Raw genomic sequence first — 18,225 nt, forward strand, 5'->3', positions numbered from 1 at the left:
CACTGTGCCACTGGGTGTCACTGCTCCTCACTGTGACACTTGGACCAAACCTCTAACCTGCTCCAGACTCAGATCACATCTTTTCATATGATCTAATAAAAGATTACACTTAGATTTGGTTTGTCTATGGAAGCAATGGGATAAAACTGACTAGATTTTAAACTGACTAACATTTAGGGCTCTGATTACATTTTAAAGGTCTATGTAGGCATTCTCAGAGAAAATTTTCCTGTGTCTTCTCCTGACCTACCCTTTCTTTCATAGGTTAGAAATACTTTTTTATGTGGTTCATAGTAAACTGAAAAAAATGGTAACATAAAGCTTTTGCATGAAAGAAGTATTTGTCAGATCTGTCGGAAATCATGATACCTCCAAGTTGATCTTTCACAATGATGGGTTTCATGTAGTGTTGTCAGGATAAACAGACATGCTATCTTCAGCCTTGCTGAAGGTAATATATATGGGCTCCTTCTGCAACCAGTGGGAAAAAGGATGGAAAGGGGAAAATAATTTTTCTGCCTTCCATTCTTTCCCCTGCTCTCTGGGAGTTTGTCTTTCCACCAGATACAAAGAGAGCTCATGGAGGCTGGCTTTATTAGACTTTTCTAGGTCTGTGTGAGAGCATACAAATCAGAGCCACTGTTACTTTTCCTGATAAAATTTCTAGTTCTGTGAAACTGCCAAGCATCTTTTCCATCTTTACTGCAACATTGCTAGCTCCCAGTTCTTTTTAATGTCATCATCCATATTGAAACTGAGCAAAAAGTGTATTCTCCTTGAGTAGGAAAGGCCACCATACTACCTAGAAATGGGCATTGCTCTTTCTGCCTGTGACTAGCTTCTTTAACCTGCCTTGTTCTAAGTGCAGAGACTGCAGTTGTGCCAACCATGGCTCTACCAGTTGCATGTTTGTGAAGTGAAGGTATGCGTTTCCAGCATTCTCTTGGCAACCACCAAGCAACCAGTTACTATCCACTTTATTCCAAGACCCTGTTTCAGTATTGGATCCAGTCTTTCATGTAAATTGGAGTATAGTCTGATAATCAGTTTTCAGCAGACAGAAGTTAGCAGTGGTAGACTAAGAGGCATTAGAGCCAGTTGTTTCTATCTCCATGTTTCATACTTTCACACTTTTATTCCAAACCTGCCAGGTCTGGCTGTTACTATAGCAGCAATAGTTCCTGGAGTTGTGTACCTGGGAAGGTGAGGTCATATTCTTTATCAAAAACAGAGTAATCCCCTCTGAGTAAGAAGGAGGAGAACTGAATTTTCTAAAGTATTTTTAATTTTCATCTGTTCTGATGTCTTTGGAATTGCTGACATTTTATTTTTTAATTCTTGTAATATGTAGTAATGGGTCTTAAAAATACTTTAATTCAAGTTCCGAGTGAGACTGGATGGTAACTTTCATTTAACTACAACAGTTTTATCCATTCTTTCCCACATTTTATCATCATCCTAATTGAGTGTGTAGCATTCATATTCTTTTCAGTATCTTAACAGATATTAATAACTTATATTACCATAGATGATTTTTTTAAGGAAAATACAGATTCCTTTTATAGTAACTATTGAACACTTCTCTGCCTTTATTTTCCACTTATTAATGGCATAACTAAGTCCTTTCTTGTAATTTACACAAGTAGCAAAACCAGTTTATAGAACTATTATGAAAATATTGCACTGTGGGTTTTTTTTTTCTTCTGAAAGGGGACAAACAATATTACATCTCCAAAACTGATCAAGCAAGAATGTTACTGCCTGCTTTGTTTTTATTTGCTACTTCCTGTACTTCTTTTCATGCTAATAACAATAGAGCAAAACAACTTTAATTTTTAAATCAAGGAGTATGATGATAATAAATATTGTTTCCAGCAAAGATTTTTTTTCTTAGGCAGCTCACTCTTGTTCTGTCTCTGGTTAGTGTAGCAGGGTGGGAGCATATAGGACTATTGCAAGCTGCAGTGTTGTGTACATATGTGTAAGAGGTGGGTGGAAGGACAAGGGAAGTGCCCATGGTTCCTGAGCCTGGCTCATGTCCTGCAGGCTCCACCTGCTTTGGGCTCATTTGAAGAGATCTGTATTTCTCAACCTTTCCATCATCGCAGCTTGCTTTAACTCAGAATTTACATTTCTCATTAAATATTTGTATGAAGTGAAAAGGCTTCAGCCTGTTACATTATGGTGATTTTTAGAAATAAATTGTTGCAGATGAAAGCAGAGATCAGATATTCCCACAAGGATTAAAAAAAGAAAAAAAAAAAAGAAAAAAAAAAGAGGGTTTTCTCTTTCTCCCAGTAACACTGGTCTGGGATCCTTTTATTCTTCCCTAAGCCTTCGGGCTTCTTTAGTTTCAGTTTGAGGATGTATCATGTGTTTTTCTTTTACCAGTGATACTTCTTCCCCCAAAGACTCTAAAGCACTCTTTAAAGCTAAGTGCACAAAATGATTTCTGAGCTGATTTCTCTGCACAATTTTTGCCACAGACAGTATTAGTATTATCTTACAGAGTCTTAGAGATAATATTAGCTTACTGTATGACTATGTGATATAGCACAAAACCATATGTTGCATCCAGTCTGTGAGAGCTGGGAGTACACTGTTGGCTTAATATAGATATGGACAAATGGGTGTGCATGTGTGTATGTGTATGTATGTGCATACATGCACTACTTCTGTCTCCTTGCATGTGAATATAACCTGTGTATACCCGCATATACATATATATATAAATACATGGAAGCAAAGTTTATGGGAAGTTTCTTTTTTTGCTTTATGTTGACATACCATTTTGTTCTTCCTGTTGGTGTTTTAATTTGTTATTTGCTGAATAGCATGTAAAGCACTTATATAAAAATAGATAAAACATATTGCATGTATTGATACTTCCCATACAGAAGGTGAAACAGGACACTTAGAAAACCTTGAGGTGTTGCTTGTGGATTTCGCATGTTACCAGGAGAGAGGGAGACAAATGAGTATTTCTAAGTGAGAGGTGAGGAATCTCAGTTAGCAACAGCAGTAAAAGATGCTATGAGTAGGCCAAAAATAACCTTGCTTGGTATGCCCTCCCTCAGTTGGGACATTGCTCCAAATGTAGCATCAGAAATGTCACACCTCTCAAAGCTGTCCCTGCATGCCACACCTAAAAGTATTTTTCTTTATTTTAAAAGCTATAGTAAACGTACACTACCTGTATGTGTGCAGTGTGATTTATGCCAATGGAATTAGTCCTTATTAAGCATATGAAATTGAATCTTCATCTTTAGACATGCTTATTAGAATATTTTTTTCAACACTGGATGAAAGGGTTATAGCTGTAATCGCTTTTCATTCAAATGAAGATATCTTACAAATGTTTTAATTTCTAGTTCCTAGTGCTCCCAGGGATATTGTTTTTTCCAATGTGCAATCAACAAGTGTGACCTTGAATTGGAGATCACCAAAATCTATCCTTGGACACTTTCAAAACTACAAGATTACCACACAGCTACAGTCCACCCACTGCAGTGACTGGGAAACCAACGAATGTATTGAATATGAAATGCATCAATATTTATATGAAAATGTGGTGGATGACCAGGTAGAAGAGACAGTATATGGACTGAAAAAATACAGATGGTACAGATTTGCAGTTGCTGCCAGTACAAATGTTGGTTATGGCAGTTCTTCACCTTGGATTTCTACACAAACACTTCCTGGCTGTAAGTAAGGATGTCTGCCATGTGTAATAATTCTGTAACAATGTGATGTCAACTAAACAAGAACAGAAGGCAGAAGTTATTTCTTCATAGACTTACAGTACTGGTGAAGTTATTAAGGATTTATTGCAGCTCTTTATGTCTGAAATATCATGATATAAATCACATGGTAGGTCTAGATCATTGGCACTGCTGCAGATTTTAATGCCATTTGTATCCGCTACTATATATATTGCTTACCCAACAGCAGTTTTGTTCCTCAGCCCTACTTCGTGTCCTGAATTGGTAAGTGTGAATTTTGGGTTGATATGCCATTTTCAGTACATCTTCATATGTGGTGTGTGTCAGTGAAAGTAGTCCTTTTTCTAATTCCTTGACTAAAAATCTGTTCCCTAACATCATAATGCTTTCCTGAAATTCTGTTGTATGCTCCTGGCAATAGAATTTAAGCAATAGTTTCAGACAAATTAAGGTTTCTTTACAATACTGTATCCACCTAAAGAGATTACAAGTCAGAGTAGCCATGTATCACCTACAGGACTGCCATAATACATATTAGAACTGTCATGTCTCAGCTCAGGATTTTGGTTTGTAAGAAAAGAGTTAGTTTCACAGATAAGGCATCACTAGATATTCAAGAGAAATGAATGTGAGACGAATTATTAAGGCAGTTGTCATGGGGACATATGACCTTCACTCCTAGTCTGCAGCCAGCCTAGATCAGAGCACATCTGAGATCCAGCCTCCGGCCCTTGTAGAACATCTGAGAACCACCATGAGTGGCCTGACTAAACCCCAGCTCCTTCACTCCTTTCCCCTTCCAGATCACTATAAAGATACCAAGGACCAAATAGCTATATACCAAGGACTGCTCAGTGGTCACATACTTATTTAGTTCCACTCATGTTTTTACAATCACGTAATATGAATTCAGGGGGCTTTTTATGTAATGCTCATCTCTGTACAGCAATACACCCCTCTATTCTTAAATACCTCACTGTTTTCCCGCTAGCTAAGGAAATATTGTTGTCTTAATTTGCAGATGAGAAATTGCAGTATAGAAATTCTAAGCCCCAAAGGGCAAATAGATTTGGACACACACCATGAGAGTGGACATCGCAACAGCCAATTTTTCATGTAAAGCACAGAAGCAGTCCTTGGGATTGAAAAGTCCTGGAACCAGCTGCAGAGTCATTCTCATATGCATTTAATTTCTTTGTCCAGTGGTTCTTATGGGAATACTATGCCTGTAAATTAATGCAGTATTTTAAATGAAAGTGGCAAAAAAAAAATAAAAATCAAAAAACCATATAACCCCAGATGGAGCAGAGAATAGCTAAAAGAAGTTGTACAATTCTTGAGCCAGCACCTCTGGGGAGATTTCTTACTATTAGATGGATACATCTCAGCTGCTGGTAAGTACAAATACTTCTCTTAAAAGAATTGCTTAGTTTAGGAAATTTAGGGATTTAAACTGGACAGAGAGGCAGATAATGGAAACACATAAGCACATAAAGTTAGGATCCTCTTTATGATTTCCTCTCTGGACAGTAATAATTTGCCTTACAAGAGAACTAGTTTCCTATCAGTCCTACTGAGGTAGTTAAAAGCATAAAAACCTCATTAAGTTGCACAAGCCCTTTCCATGCCAGTAGAGTGTCATTCTCAGCAGTAGGTCCTCTGTGTGCTCTGTTACCTGGTTTAACAAACGGTGGTGGGGTAGAAGTTAACAAAGTTCCACCAGCCCAAGTGTCTGGGCATGCTGGCCTGTGTCTGTGATAAGGGAAGTGGGCAGCAACGAATTTCCTGTGAGCTAAGTCAGTGACACATCAGGAGATGAACTGCCTATAAAACACACCGCTGTAGAGTCAAAGAACCATGGACACTATTCCAGATGTTGTGGTGGGGTGCAGGTCTTTCTGCTGGAGTGATGGCAATCAGCTGAGGAGCCAAAAAAAGGGGAAGGTGACATGTCACAGCTGGCAGTTCTAGTGTGCTTCAGCAGAGCTGGGAGCCTCCCAGAGCAGCAGATGAGCTCTAGCTACCTAACCTCATACTTTCGCAAAGATTTGTCTACAGAGATATTGTTGAACCAACTAAAAAAACATAGTTCCCCTCTTTCTTTTCCGAAGGTTGGTGCCTGTAGCACAGAAGAGAAATTCAGGATGCGCAGATCCAGCACTCTGGGCAGCCTTGCAGAGTGTATCAAGAGAACAGTTGTCGATCCCCCTCTCTTTTCCCTCATGGACAGGGCCAAGCATCCTCTGGATTAGCCTGCTGGTGCACAGCCAATATACATAGTCTGTTAGGGCTTAAGGGTGCTTAGCTGCTATGTAAAATACCCTGAGTACTTAGCCCATAAAATCAATGTGAGTTGTGTTTGCAGATTTGAGGGCAGAAGTGAGGCACTGCTGCTCATTTTCCAAGAATTGTCTCTGCAAGACATTGCTTCTGCCAAAGGGAAAGTTACCTTGGTTGTGAAATAATGGGCAAATACTGTTTCTTCAGAAATAATTGCGTTCTCAGAAATTTGTGCTTCTGTCAAGCCTAAAGAAAATATTACAGTTGTTATATTCAGGAAATTACAGCATTTAAGCTGAAAACTCTTTAGACTTTTCTCCCAGAATACGAAACCTCAACAACAGCAAAAACTACATAAGAGAAACTCTAAATATTCTTTATAAGTGCTGAGGGTTTGACTGTTGTGCTAAAGGAGAAATACCTAATAATTCTGAATATCCAGTGACAAAGCTGAGAATTTTAGCTGTTTATTTCAGTTGCTCATTAGGAAGGTAAATTTAAGGCTATTAAAGTGATCTGTACTGAAGGTGGTTATAGTTTTAGTCCATGGAAAGTGTTATAGGTCGTTCGCTACCATTCAGTTCTCACATCGCAAAGAAAAACTATTCAGCTTTCTGTCTTGCAGATTATCCTCACAGGAATTGTCCTACTGTCTCATAAAGTAGTTTGATGGCACTGCTATTACTTAGCTGATGGATTACACAAGAGCCAAATCTACTCTGCAAGATGAAATATTTTCAACATAACCTAGATTTATATAGTTACCAGTACAGAAGATCACAGTGTTCTGTCACAGTAAGGGAAAGGGCAGGAAGTGTTTTCCATACTTAGGGAAACTTTGTTCACTCACACCTGCACTTACCCTGAGTTTTACATTTATAAGGAGAATGAGATTGGCTAAATGTCCTTTCTAAGAGAAAAATCATTTTGGTGAGTATGTGTTAGGTGGAAAATGAATTGTACTGAGATCACTGACCTCCTTTTGGATCTCATACAGTTACACAATGTAGTGCTTTTTGGTAAACTGCCAAGTCTCTTAATGCCAGGATATACTGAGATACAAAGGAAAATCCCAGATGTTTGAATGTCCCATGAAGGCTAGGACATAGATGCATGGGGCAAAGGGTTATGCTTCTGTTTTCAGCACCTTCTTTCCCAATCCCTGCTGATACCTGGTTGCTTGGTAGACTTAAAGAAATGGGTAAAAAGTAATGAGATTTCATCTCTTGTTGCGTGCCCTTTCTTCTGGCAGGTTTTGCTGAGAAAACTTGTTCTTCTTTGTTCTTTTTCTTCTCTCAGAAAGTAAATATGTCCTAGTATAACATTAAATGTTTAAATGTGGGTAAAAATAACCTAGATGATTATAAAATAAAATAAATGAACCTCACACTTAATTTGTATTGAAAAAAAAACCCAAAAAATCTGGTCTTAACCAAACTGGCAAGCATAGATTTCTGTTAGGAGACTATTCAGTCTTATTTTTGAGGATCATTCTAAATGATGGGCTATCCAGATTTATCTTAAAGTGAACACACTTAACTGCTGCCTTAGCATCAGGACACAGATGGATGGGAAAGATGACCCTGACCTCCATAAGACCCACATTCCTGTGCAAGGATAGAAGCATGATAATCAGGAAATGATGGTTATTAGTTACAGAAAATGCATTATTGTGAAAACCAGGAGAAAAGTGCTTATGAGAGGAAGTGATTGGATTATGAGGGAATGAGAGAATAAGACTAGGTCATTTCTACTGAGTAAATTGCTGTGATTTATAAGAGAAAGGATATAGTGATATTGTGGCCTCGTATTGACTAGATTCATTTCACAAACAAACCTAAATCAGAACGTGGCAGTTAGTTACCCACTGAAGCAAACACAGTTTTTTAAAAGATGTTTTTTGTAAGACATGAGACCCATTAGACACATTTCTCTTTCTAGTTTTCTTTCTTTGTAATTATACTGGTTATTTCAGAAAATATTCCTAAATTTCAGTGTAATTCAGTTGTCTGATTTTGTACTTTTCATTATGAAAATAAAGCAGGCATTGATGCTTAGATGTATTTTAGATAAGTCTATTAAATGCAGCAGACTCAAAATTTTCTTGCAAAGATTTGAAAATTTATCAAATGCAAACTCATATGGAAATTATCCATGTAAATAACTTGAGGTTGGCTATGCTTTAAAATTATTTCACACCACTGTTGTCTAATGCATAAACCGAAAGTGACTTCTGGAATAAAAGATAAATTGAGAGATTAAACGCTCTATTAATGCTATAAAAAAGTAAGGAAAAATTGTCCTTGAACACTTGGTGGGTTTGGAAACTAAGCTATATGTAACTTTATACTGTGTTTGAGAAATTTCACTGGGTGACAAAGATAATAGCCTCCCATAGTTACTGAAAGCATCATTTACACTGTTTAAGCAACAAGTCTGACATGCATTAACTGCAAATTAAACTTGACTTGTGCTAATACTAATTTTTAGGAAACATACTTGCCCTTGTATTTTACCTGTTCTAGCTCCCCAGTCAAGAGCCAGCCTTCTCTGAGCAGTCTCTGCTTTCATCACCCCTCATATGCTTTCATAGTTCATTCAGTTACACTCTTCATTCAGTTGTTCATGTTATTCAGTGTTTTTGGGAACTGCTTCCAATGGTTGAATTTGATCCTGCCTACAAAGTCTAGTATATTCCTGCTAATCCCAGCACAGCAATCTACCTCCTATATTCAACACCTTAAACTCTTCATATGACCTTATCAACTCTTAAGTCTTCATGTTTTTTTCTGCCACTACAGTGCAAAATTTTGACCTTCACAATGCAAAATTTGTGATATATCCTCATTAATCTTTCGCACATAATTTTGATAGTTACATACCTCCTTCCATGCTGTTTTTCCTTTTCCTAACCTGTTTTGTACCTAGAAAACTAAGTACCTGAATACACACTCCAATTTTGCCCATTAAGCCCTCTTACCTAATGACTAATGGTGAAAAAAATGCATATTCATGCATTAATCATGTTTGAGGAAAGAAACTGCATCTTCTGATTCACATAGGTATTTTCTTATAACAGACTGTTCACTGGTATGTGTTAATCATAGTTGCAGTTTTTCCTGGTAGACAAAGGCACCATGAAGCTGAGTTCTGGAAAAATGTACAAATCTGTTGTTGCTTTTACAACAGGCTGTTCACTGATATGTATCACAGTTGTCTTTTTTTTTTTTTTTTTTTTTGTAGCAGTAGATCCCAAAAAAAGGCACCATGGATCCAAGTTCTGGAATTAGTACACATCTATTGTCACTTCTATCTCAAATTTTAGTTTTCCTGAAATTCACCATGGTCATTATGAAAAAGTAGTACCACTTACTGGGAACTGCTGTGTTGTTATTATGATTTGATTAATTTCTTATTCATTAATAAGAAATAACTAGGTTAGTTCACACATCACCTTGACAAAAGGAAATCTTGGGAAAATCCCATTTTTTAATGTGAACATTCTTGCCTGCTTACAATACCTATCCCTTTTGTGAGTGTGTTTTCTGCAGTTTTTCAACATGTTAAGTATAAGTTGAAATGAAATCTAGGAAATTTTTTTTTTCTGTGTAAAATTGTTTGTATCATTATTTTCCAACATTGCTGGAAATCTGGAAATTTTTTTCTAGCATGCAGACAATATCGCGTTTGCACAATTTCTTGTTGTTTGAATGACTTGTTTGGCAAAAGTGTATTATGCTTGCCTATTTGTCTAAATGGTTGCATATATTTTGCTTGTGTCATGTAAAATACATATAAATAATTTGTAATTAAAAAAACCTGTAATTTCAATTTAAGATGAAGTTGTAGGCTGTTCATGTTCTAGAAAAGTTGTAGTAACTGCAATGAAAGATGTGTTTCTAAATCACACTGTATGCTTTGTATATGAGAAAGAAAAAGTTTTATAATTATTTAAGCAGTGTATAATGTTAAATGTTTCAAAAAATTTACTTTCAAACTGAAAAATACTCTCTACTGGCAGCTAAAATTGCTGGGTTATTTGTTGAGACTTCTTTGGCCATGATTCACATACGTATTTTTTTCTACAGCTCCAGACAGTCCTCCAGAAAATGTGTCTGTTTTAGCCACGTCTCCGCACAGTATTAATATCACCTGGAATGAACCTGTCATCATTACTGGACCAACATGCTACCTCATAAACATTACCTCAGTAAGGCAACTCTATTTTATTGTTGGTAGTTATACAGATGATTGGTGATACAAGCACACCAGCAGATATTCTCATAGGAATTACAGGACAGACATCAACTGGATTGAAAAACAATATACTGTGTCTATTTCCACACAAACTCCACAGAAAAATTAATTGTACATTTATAAATTCTTTAATGGGAGATAGATTAGTTGGTATTAAAACAATTGTGCTAATAAGAGGTCTTGGATTAAAACCAAGTGTAGCTATAAATATATGCAGAAAAACAGTAGCAGAGCTTTGCAGAGGTGTACCTCTTTCTGACAATAATGATGCTGTTTACCAGTAAAAATAACAAATTTTTTTTTTATTCTTCAAAGGAAGGAAAAGTTCCTTGTCATGATTTTACAAACCAGAGTAGAAAGCCTAGCTAAAGGAAGTGACTTGTACAAAGTTACACTGCATCAGAGTCAAGTCAAGGTAGATTTCCCACTCTCCACTTAGTGCTCTGTCCATGAGATTAGCTGTAATTTGGTAGCACAGCAATAACGCTTCTTCCTCCTTGATCTTTATAAGCAAAAACAGAGGCTGACTTAAGAGAAAAGCTCTAGTGGCCTTTCTCTTTTCATCCTCTACTACCCTTACAATACTCTTTAAAACAACCGTTAATAAACCTCATTTCCTGCCTGGTGGCAAGATATGAAACTTTCTAAGTTAGAGCACGAGAAGTTTTGAATAGGATATAGATTTCCTGTACTTCCAGAAATTATGCAGACAGGGATATTAGTGAAAATGGGAAGCAGTTTACCAGACTTTACCCAGGAAATCTTGCTGTTTGAGGCTTCAGAAGTCCTGAATCAGCCTGTTTGTTAGGTAACAGGGAAAAAAAAATAAATTACTTTAAACTATGTAAGGTCTTTAAAAAGAAAATTCTTTCAGTTGTCTGAGAAGAGAGTAAGACTATTATTTGTATATTTTCAATGTTTCTAAATTAGGTATAAGAATTACAGATTTGCTAAAATACTAATGCTGAGATTTTTGTGCAATCAAAATTGCTAGAGATCAGTAAAAGTTACCAAATATTTTTAAGCTCCTCAGTAAATCTACACAGTAATCTGTGTAATATTCAATAGATTTTTCATATGACTGAAAATTCCTAGATTATAAACAGGGTGTTACCTGATTATACACTATGAAAATGTTATAAATACCTTATCAATATAAGTTATAGTAAAATTCCTGATGTAAGATGAACTATGGAATGTTTCATGTGAAAGCCTGCCAGCATTTGGAAGGAACTTAAAAACCTGTTTCAAATGCTGAATTTGGAGGGCTTTGGTTTTAGTTTTACAAAGTTGTTCATTTGTTTGTTTCAAACACATTTCAGGTATCTACCTTTATGTTTAGGGATTCCTTGTAATCAAATGTTGTTTGTCTAATAATCAGTAACTACATGTGTCAGTTCTTTAGCTAATCGCAGTAGACAAATCTATTTCTTCTTAAAGGCCAATAAAGCTGTCGCTATCTTTTTCAGTGAAAGTTTGAGTATACATTTTATTGTCCCAGTGGACAATTTTTTATGAAGACTCCAAATTCCACAGATTTTGTGTATGTACAACTTTACTCTTTCTAATTCTCAACTGAGTGTCCAAGGATTTATAAAAATTGGCTCATAGAATAGAATAGTTTCAGATTTCTACTCTGAGTGATGTCTTTATTCCTAAAAGGTAATAATTAGTATTTATTAGTGAATGTTGTAGGGTTCTGTTTTAATTGCTAGGATGTTCCTTGCAGCTTTATAGATCAGAAAAACTAAAAAGTTACTCTCTCATTACTGTTCCTCCAAGTCATGTTTTAGTTTGTCTTGCTGCCTAATACAATTAGAAGTAGTCCTGAACAAAACATTACTGAAAATGAGTAAGGAAGATGAACCATTAAACTTAAGGAAGAACAGAAATGCATTTAATTATGTAGTGCTATGATTGTGTTTTAGCTCTTGTATAAATATTTTTATGCCAGATTTTTCACAGTCAGATAGGGAAAAGTGTTTCAGTTCTTGATGGCCATCCCAGGAAATGAATGTCTGTTTAATCCATCAGAAAGTTTAGTTCAGGTTAAATCTCATAGGGATATATGCATATCTGTCAAATAAAAGGTATGCCTGAACTATTCTAATGTTTTAGCAGCTGCATCTAATACAGATTTCATCCAGTGGAAAAACTACTGTACAGCGACCTAACCCTCTATTTCAAATTACACACTGAAGAAACAATAATGAAAACATCATTAACTGAAGTAGTGGGAATAGACATAAAAATAATTTTGTAAGTGATACCTAATCAAATACTAGAAAAGCTTCCATTTTTTCCTTTTTATCCTTTTTCAAACATTTATCCTATTTCAAACACTTCTAACATTAGAAGTGATTAATTGGATACAAAGCCCAGCACAGCAATTTTTTCCACAGAACTACAGATTATTTGAGATGTAGGGATGATAGGGATCCCAGGACATAATCCAGTCCATATCCTTCTTTGATACAGAAAAAAAGTGTACCGAAGTCTTCCTCGCAAAGGATTCATTATGCTGTTCTTAAAAATTTCCAGTGCTGAAATTGCTCAACACCCCTCGATAGCTTGTTCTAGTTTTCAACTAAATAGTCATAGTTTTAGTTACATATTTAGGTATGTCATTGCAGGTTCTGTAATTTTTGATTCTAATCTTTTTTTGGTGCAAATAAAATTTCTATTTGTGTTTCCATGAACACTAGAAACAATGGATTATCTTCAATTTATTAACATCCTTTTTTATATTTTGAAGTCATTACTATGACTTTCACCATTCTGTCTTTTCTAGATTGAACCCAAATTATTCTGCCTTTTAGCCTTTCTAGGAGCATGGAGTGTTTTCTTCTTCTTGGGTTTTTTTTTCTGTTTAGTTTGAGGTTTTTTTTCCATAAGAGAATTTGCATAATATCTGGGTTTCTATGGGCTCAGCACACTACCTATCCTGACATCTACTCCTATCTGCTTTTGTCTGCTTCAAGTCTTAAAATATTTTTTATTATTATTTTACAGGTAGATAATAACAATTATAAAGCTCAATTTCTGAAGACAAATGATGAGAGTAAAGTCTTAGAAATTTCTGATTTAAAAGCATTTACCAGGTATTCTGTAGTAATTATAGCCTTTACGGGGGATATTAATGCTGCACTCCTTGAAGGCAAAGCTAGTTCTCCAGTAATTGTCTCCACTTTTGAAGCAGGTTTGTATTTTTTTTACTTCGCATAAATTAAACTTTGCAGGATTTTTTTTTCATGTGGCAAATAAACGAGAGTTTTGAACACATGGTGCACTTTTAATGCAGATTTGTTCTCACAGTATTTTTTCTTTAGGTGACAGTCAACAAAAAAAATGTGGTGGTGATAAATACTAAGATTTTCCCTTAATAATGCAGATATCTTAATTAGCTTCCCATAAGTATGGATGAATGGAATACAGCCATCTAAATTACTTCTACAATCAATGTCAATGAAGAGCGGTCCTATCTGTATTAACAAGTGTATATATCTGTATTAGGAAGAGGTGACTCCCCCTGTGGAGGTGACTGTTTCCTTAAGAGAGTATTGAAAACTTCATACAATGTCTTTGGTCTCACTGCAAAATTTCAACATAAAAAAAAAAAATAAGTGACGTGAATCCTACTGTTTATAAATGGTACCTGTACTGACTTGAGGACATGATCTGTGTATTCACATTGGAAGGAGGTTGCTAGTGAAGGCCCACAGAGATGTGTGCTCAAGTCAGCTGTTCCACAACTTCAAAACAATCTGGAGAGTGAGGTGGATACTAAGGTGACAAAAGCTGCTGATGCTGTTAAGTTACTCAGAGAAATAAAACTGAGAGATGAGAGTCAGGAACTGTGTAAGGACTTCATGACACTGAGAGGCTGTGTTACAGAAAAGTAGATAGCATTTGCTTAAGTATATATAAACATATGTACATGGGGATATACAGTCCTAGCTTTACATATATAGTCCCTGGTTATGCTCTGTCTAGTATCTTTGCTGCTTTTCATAGAATCATAGAATAGTTAGGGTTGGAAAGGACCCTTTTGAATTGTTCATTGAGGATATTTAAACAAACAAACATGCCAAACAACAAAAAAGTATTTTCTGAAAAGATGCTGAAATTTTGTTTCATTCAAGCTAATTATCAACAGTGTAAAAACTGTAATTGCCTTATCTCTAGTGAGGTCAGCTTTTTCAGCTTTATACTCAGTTTAATTTCAAATCTAGACATACTACACAATGATTGTATTTATTACTTATCTTTCCTTTGACGTATGAATATCTGATGTCCGTAATGGCATGAGTGTGTGTGTATATATATATTTATCTCTCTAATGCCTTTAATACATTACATTCTAGGAATTTCATGGCCTGTTCATATCCCTAGAGGCTGATATGGCCCTTTACTGTGGAAAAATGAATGAATATTGAATCAGGTGGTAGCCAGGTCTGTCCTGCAAACTATCTTTTTTGGTAGCCCATTCTCTTACGTAAAAATGTGATACATTAGGAGGTGCAGTAACTTTAGAGAGGAACAGTTACTTTTTCCATATCTTTTTGTCTCATTTGGTTTGTACAATTTAGCATATTGCTGAGTTAGGACCAGTTTGCACAGACTTACTCCAGGGAAGCCTGAGTAAGCATTAGTTGGCTGGTGTAAAAAAAACTAGAAAAAAAAAAAAAAAGACAACTGCATTTAAATCCGTGGCTGAGGGAATGTGTTTACCTTCAGTTTCTTGATTTCACTATTTAGAGGTCATGCTACATACTTGTCTGCTCAGGTAGAGCAATAAATAAGGTAGCTGACTAGAAAGAATGTTACAGCCTTTTCTTTCAGATGGAGGTATTGGGAAAGTGATTTATACCTTTGCTGTCCTGAGAATAGGCTACTGGAATAAGTGTTTGACAAAAACTGTCTCTGGGAAAAATGTGTGTTGTGTTCATGTCTAGGCATCAGTGGAAAGTTTTTTCCTGGAGTTAGCTGAGATAAGCAAAGGCTCTCAGGAGCATGGTGGCTTGTTTATGTGTTGGGAGAGAGCTTGCTGTTGACAGAGGGCTTTCACAAAAGGATATTCAAGACTAATACTTGCTTCTTGCTTGTCAACCTGTGCAAGGATTTGTTTACCCTGGTTGTATTTCAAGGTATAATGATGCCTTTAGGCTTTCTGTGTAGAAAATAAGAAGAAACTTCTCCGAGTAGAGACTGCTGAGGGTTATTTAATATTTTTTATATTTTTGTTATTAAATGCTATCACTAAGAATAGGATTTCACTAAGCATTTAGCTTTTTATTGTTTTTATAAATATTTATATATGTAATAAGTATTTGAGATATTTTTAATAAAAACAGAGAATACCAATAAAATAATAGGGATATGCAAAAATAGAATTTGTAATTTTTCAGGTTTTACTCTAATTATAATAGTAGTAAACTGATTATGTAGTTCATTGAAATATTTATTTCAGTGCCTGAAGATCCACCTAACAACATAACATTTCAGAAGATACCAGATGAAGTAACAAAGTTCCAAGTAACATTTGTGCCACCATCTGAACCAAATGGAAATATTCAGGTGTATCAAGCTATGGTTTACAATGAAGATGACCCTGCTGCCATCCAGATCCACAACCTTAGTGTGATTGATAAAACAGATCAATCAGTCACTGCCATGATAGAAGGACTAAAAGGAGGACATACCTATAATGTCAGCGTAAGAACTGATACTTTTCCTTTGGATTTTTTCTCTCAGAGTAAGAAATTAGTCTGAATAGGGAGCTCAAACCTAGGCTAAATACGAGATTTTCATAGTGTTAGCTGGGGTGTGAAGCTGTCATGTGTTAGCTGGCATGTGAAGAGAGACAAGTCTGAGGAATGAGGGGACCAATGAAGAGGACAGAGTGAGTGGGAGCAAGACACATCATCAGTGGTTAGCTTTGTACTCTGGACCACCAGTTCATGTGCTAGCAAAGCAACCTGTGACATATTTATGCAGGTACAAGACTAAATCTGTTCCTTAATTCCACTACTAGCATTGTTCATTTGGCTCAGATGAAAGGTCCAGTTCTGCAAGAGGAGCTTGCTAGAAGTATGTCCTTTCAAATAGTCAGAGACTAGGACATGAGAGGAAGCAACAAAACTGTTTTAAGTGTTACTGTACTTAGGATTGTAAACAAATACGAAGTAGGTTCTAGCAAAGTGTGAATGACAAGAAGAGTGTTTCACCATTCATTGTTGTTCAAATATATCCAGATTTGGCCACATTGAAGCTATTGCAAATACTAATTTTAAAAAGTGTTTGGATTTTTTTAAGGTATATGCAATTAACGGTGCTGGTGCAGGGCCAAAAATTCAATTGAAAATAACCATGGATATCAAAGGTATGTCTCATAAAGTATCCTTTAGCTGAAATCTCTATAAATACTGAAGAAATTGCTTTTCTACCTATGACTATGCAGCTGTGTGCCTTTGTCTATTATATAGAGTCTGCATAATGTAGGAACAGGAAGACAGAACAAATAGACTTTTATTGCAGGGCTCAGTTTTGCTCCCTAGCACTGATCATATGCTATTTGTATCTGAATGATACTGTAAACCATGTGCAGACTTGGTGAAGCAATCATGTTGACTTCAGTATTTTAGTTACCATCAGCGATCAGCTTAGAAGAACATCGCAGAGTTATTGCTAAGTATACAGTGTCACAGTTGTGGAAATGGTCATTGATTCAAATTTGTTGAAAAACTGAGACTAGCTCTTTTTATTGTTTTCTCTTTGAATGGAAAACTGATATGAAGAGTCATTTGTAAGAACAGAGGTTGTAGAGGCTTAAGGCATTAAGCAGGACATTAGGTTGTCCTGAAAATACACTGAAGGTTTGTCTTGCATAACACAGCTATGTGCCTGAACAAAACTGTGGTATATCTTTGTTTTAAAACAGAACCACCACGACCTAAAAAGAAGCCAGCACCAGTTTATGACACCAATGGGGCATTACTCGTCACAGATACAACAATGACGATCAGAATGCCAATATGTTATTACAGTGATGATCATGGCCCTATCAAGAAGATTCAAGTTCTTGTTGTGGAAGCTGGAGGTAGAATTTTATAAGTTCTCTTGAAATCTGTTTTCGTGGGGTTTTATTTCTTTACCTTCAGGCTGTTTGTCTTTTCTCTTGTGTTTCTTTCCTTGAGTCTCAGTAATTTCACATCAGAAAACAGTAAACAAGGTCACTTTTGCTGTGGCAGCAGTACTTAGAGCAAAGCTTTTTCACAAGACCTGTGGGTTGGGTGCTGGATTTTGGGAATGCTTGCCAACTAAGAGTCATCCATGCTTTTTTAAGTCACCAATGTTATTCTGGGCCTATTGTTTTCATTACATCTCTTTATTTCCAATTTCCTTGGGAAAAAAAAATACATTTGACATTTTTGAAAGATAAATCTGAAACATTTTATTACAAGGTTATTCTTCTGTTGCTGTTAGTGTTGGCTTTAAATGTAAAATACCAACTGCAGTCATGTGCAGTTGATGTTTCCATTTCATAACAGGGCAGAGGGATTTATATAAATCCCTTCTGTAGACTGTGGGTTAGAATGTGTATTTCCTTGTACTGACTGATGAACATAAGAACAATGCCAGAATACTCTCTTGAGTGATTGCCCACCAGTGTGAGTGGGAGTTTCATGACAGGACATCATGTAGCCAGGGTTACTTTATCTAATAAGGACAAATTCCAGGTATTTATTTAATTTGTTTTGCTTACTTTCAAAGTATAGAAGTAAAGCATTCACATTAAGTGAATGCACATTAAGTCTCTCACCTTTTTCTGTATTTTGCATTTTAGCACTGATCCTACAGGCATTTACTTCGTAGCTATTGCTGTGAAATTTCTCTTGAGCTGATTGATATGCAAATACCATGTTAAATAACATTTTAAAGTTTTTCTTCTGAGTTGCTGGGTACT

The 18,225-nt window shown here is 35.9% G+C and overlaps 1 protein-coding gene across 15 annotated transcripts in view; it reads left to right on the forward strand.

The window, feature by feature from the left end:
• Window positions 1-18,225, forward strand: part of PTPRQ (protein tyrosine phosphatase receptor type Q) — a 133,673-nt gene that overhangs the window by 77,766 nt on the left and 37,682 nt on the right. For 10 of the 15 annotated variants that reach the window (XR_010610594.1, XR_010610595.1, XM_065669496.1 and 7 more), the window contains exons 43-48: window positions 3,372-3,704; window positions 10,091-10,212; window positions 13,272-13,458; window positions 15,730-15,974; window positions 16,557-16,641; window positions 17,200-17,358. Coding sequence is in view for 13 of the 15 variants with exons in the window: in XM_065669496.1 (XP_065525568.1) it covers window positions 3,372-3,704; window positions 10,091-10,212; window positions 13,272-13,458; window positions 15,730-15,974; window positions 16,557-16,641; window positions 17,200-17,358 (1,131 nt within the window). In the remaining 2 variants the exon portion in view is untranslated. The remainder of the gene's footprint in view (window positions 1-3,371; window positions 3,705-10,090; window positions 10,213-13,271; window positions 13,459-15,729; window positions 15,975-16,556; window positions 16,642-17,199; window positions 17,359-18,225) is intronic. The other 5 variants (XM_065669489.1, XM_065669505.1, XM_065669507.1 and 2 more) reach the window with 2 other exon arrangements.

The sequence above is a fragment of the Lathamus discolor genome, chromosome 1 (genome assembly GCF_037157495.1).
Source record: "Lathamus discolor isolate bLatDis1 chromosome 1, bLatDis1.hap1, whole genome shotgun sequence".
In the NCBI taxonomy this organism is placed as follows: domain Eukaryota; kingdom Metazoa; phylum Chordata; class Aves; order Psittaciformes; family Psittacidae; genus Lathamus; species Lathamus discolor.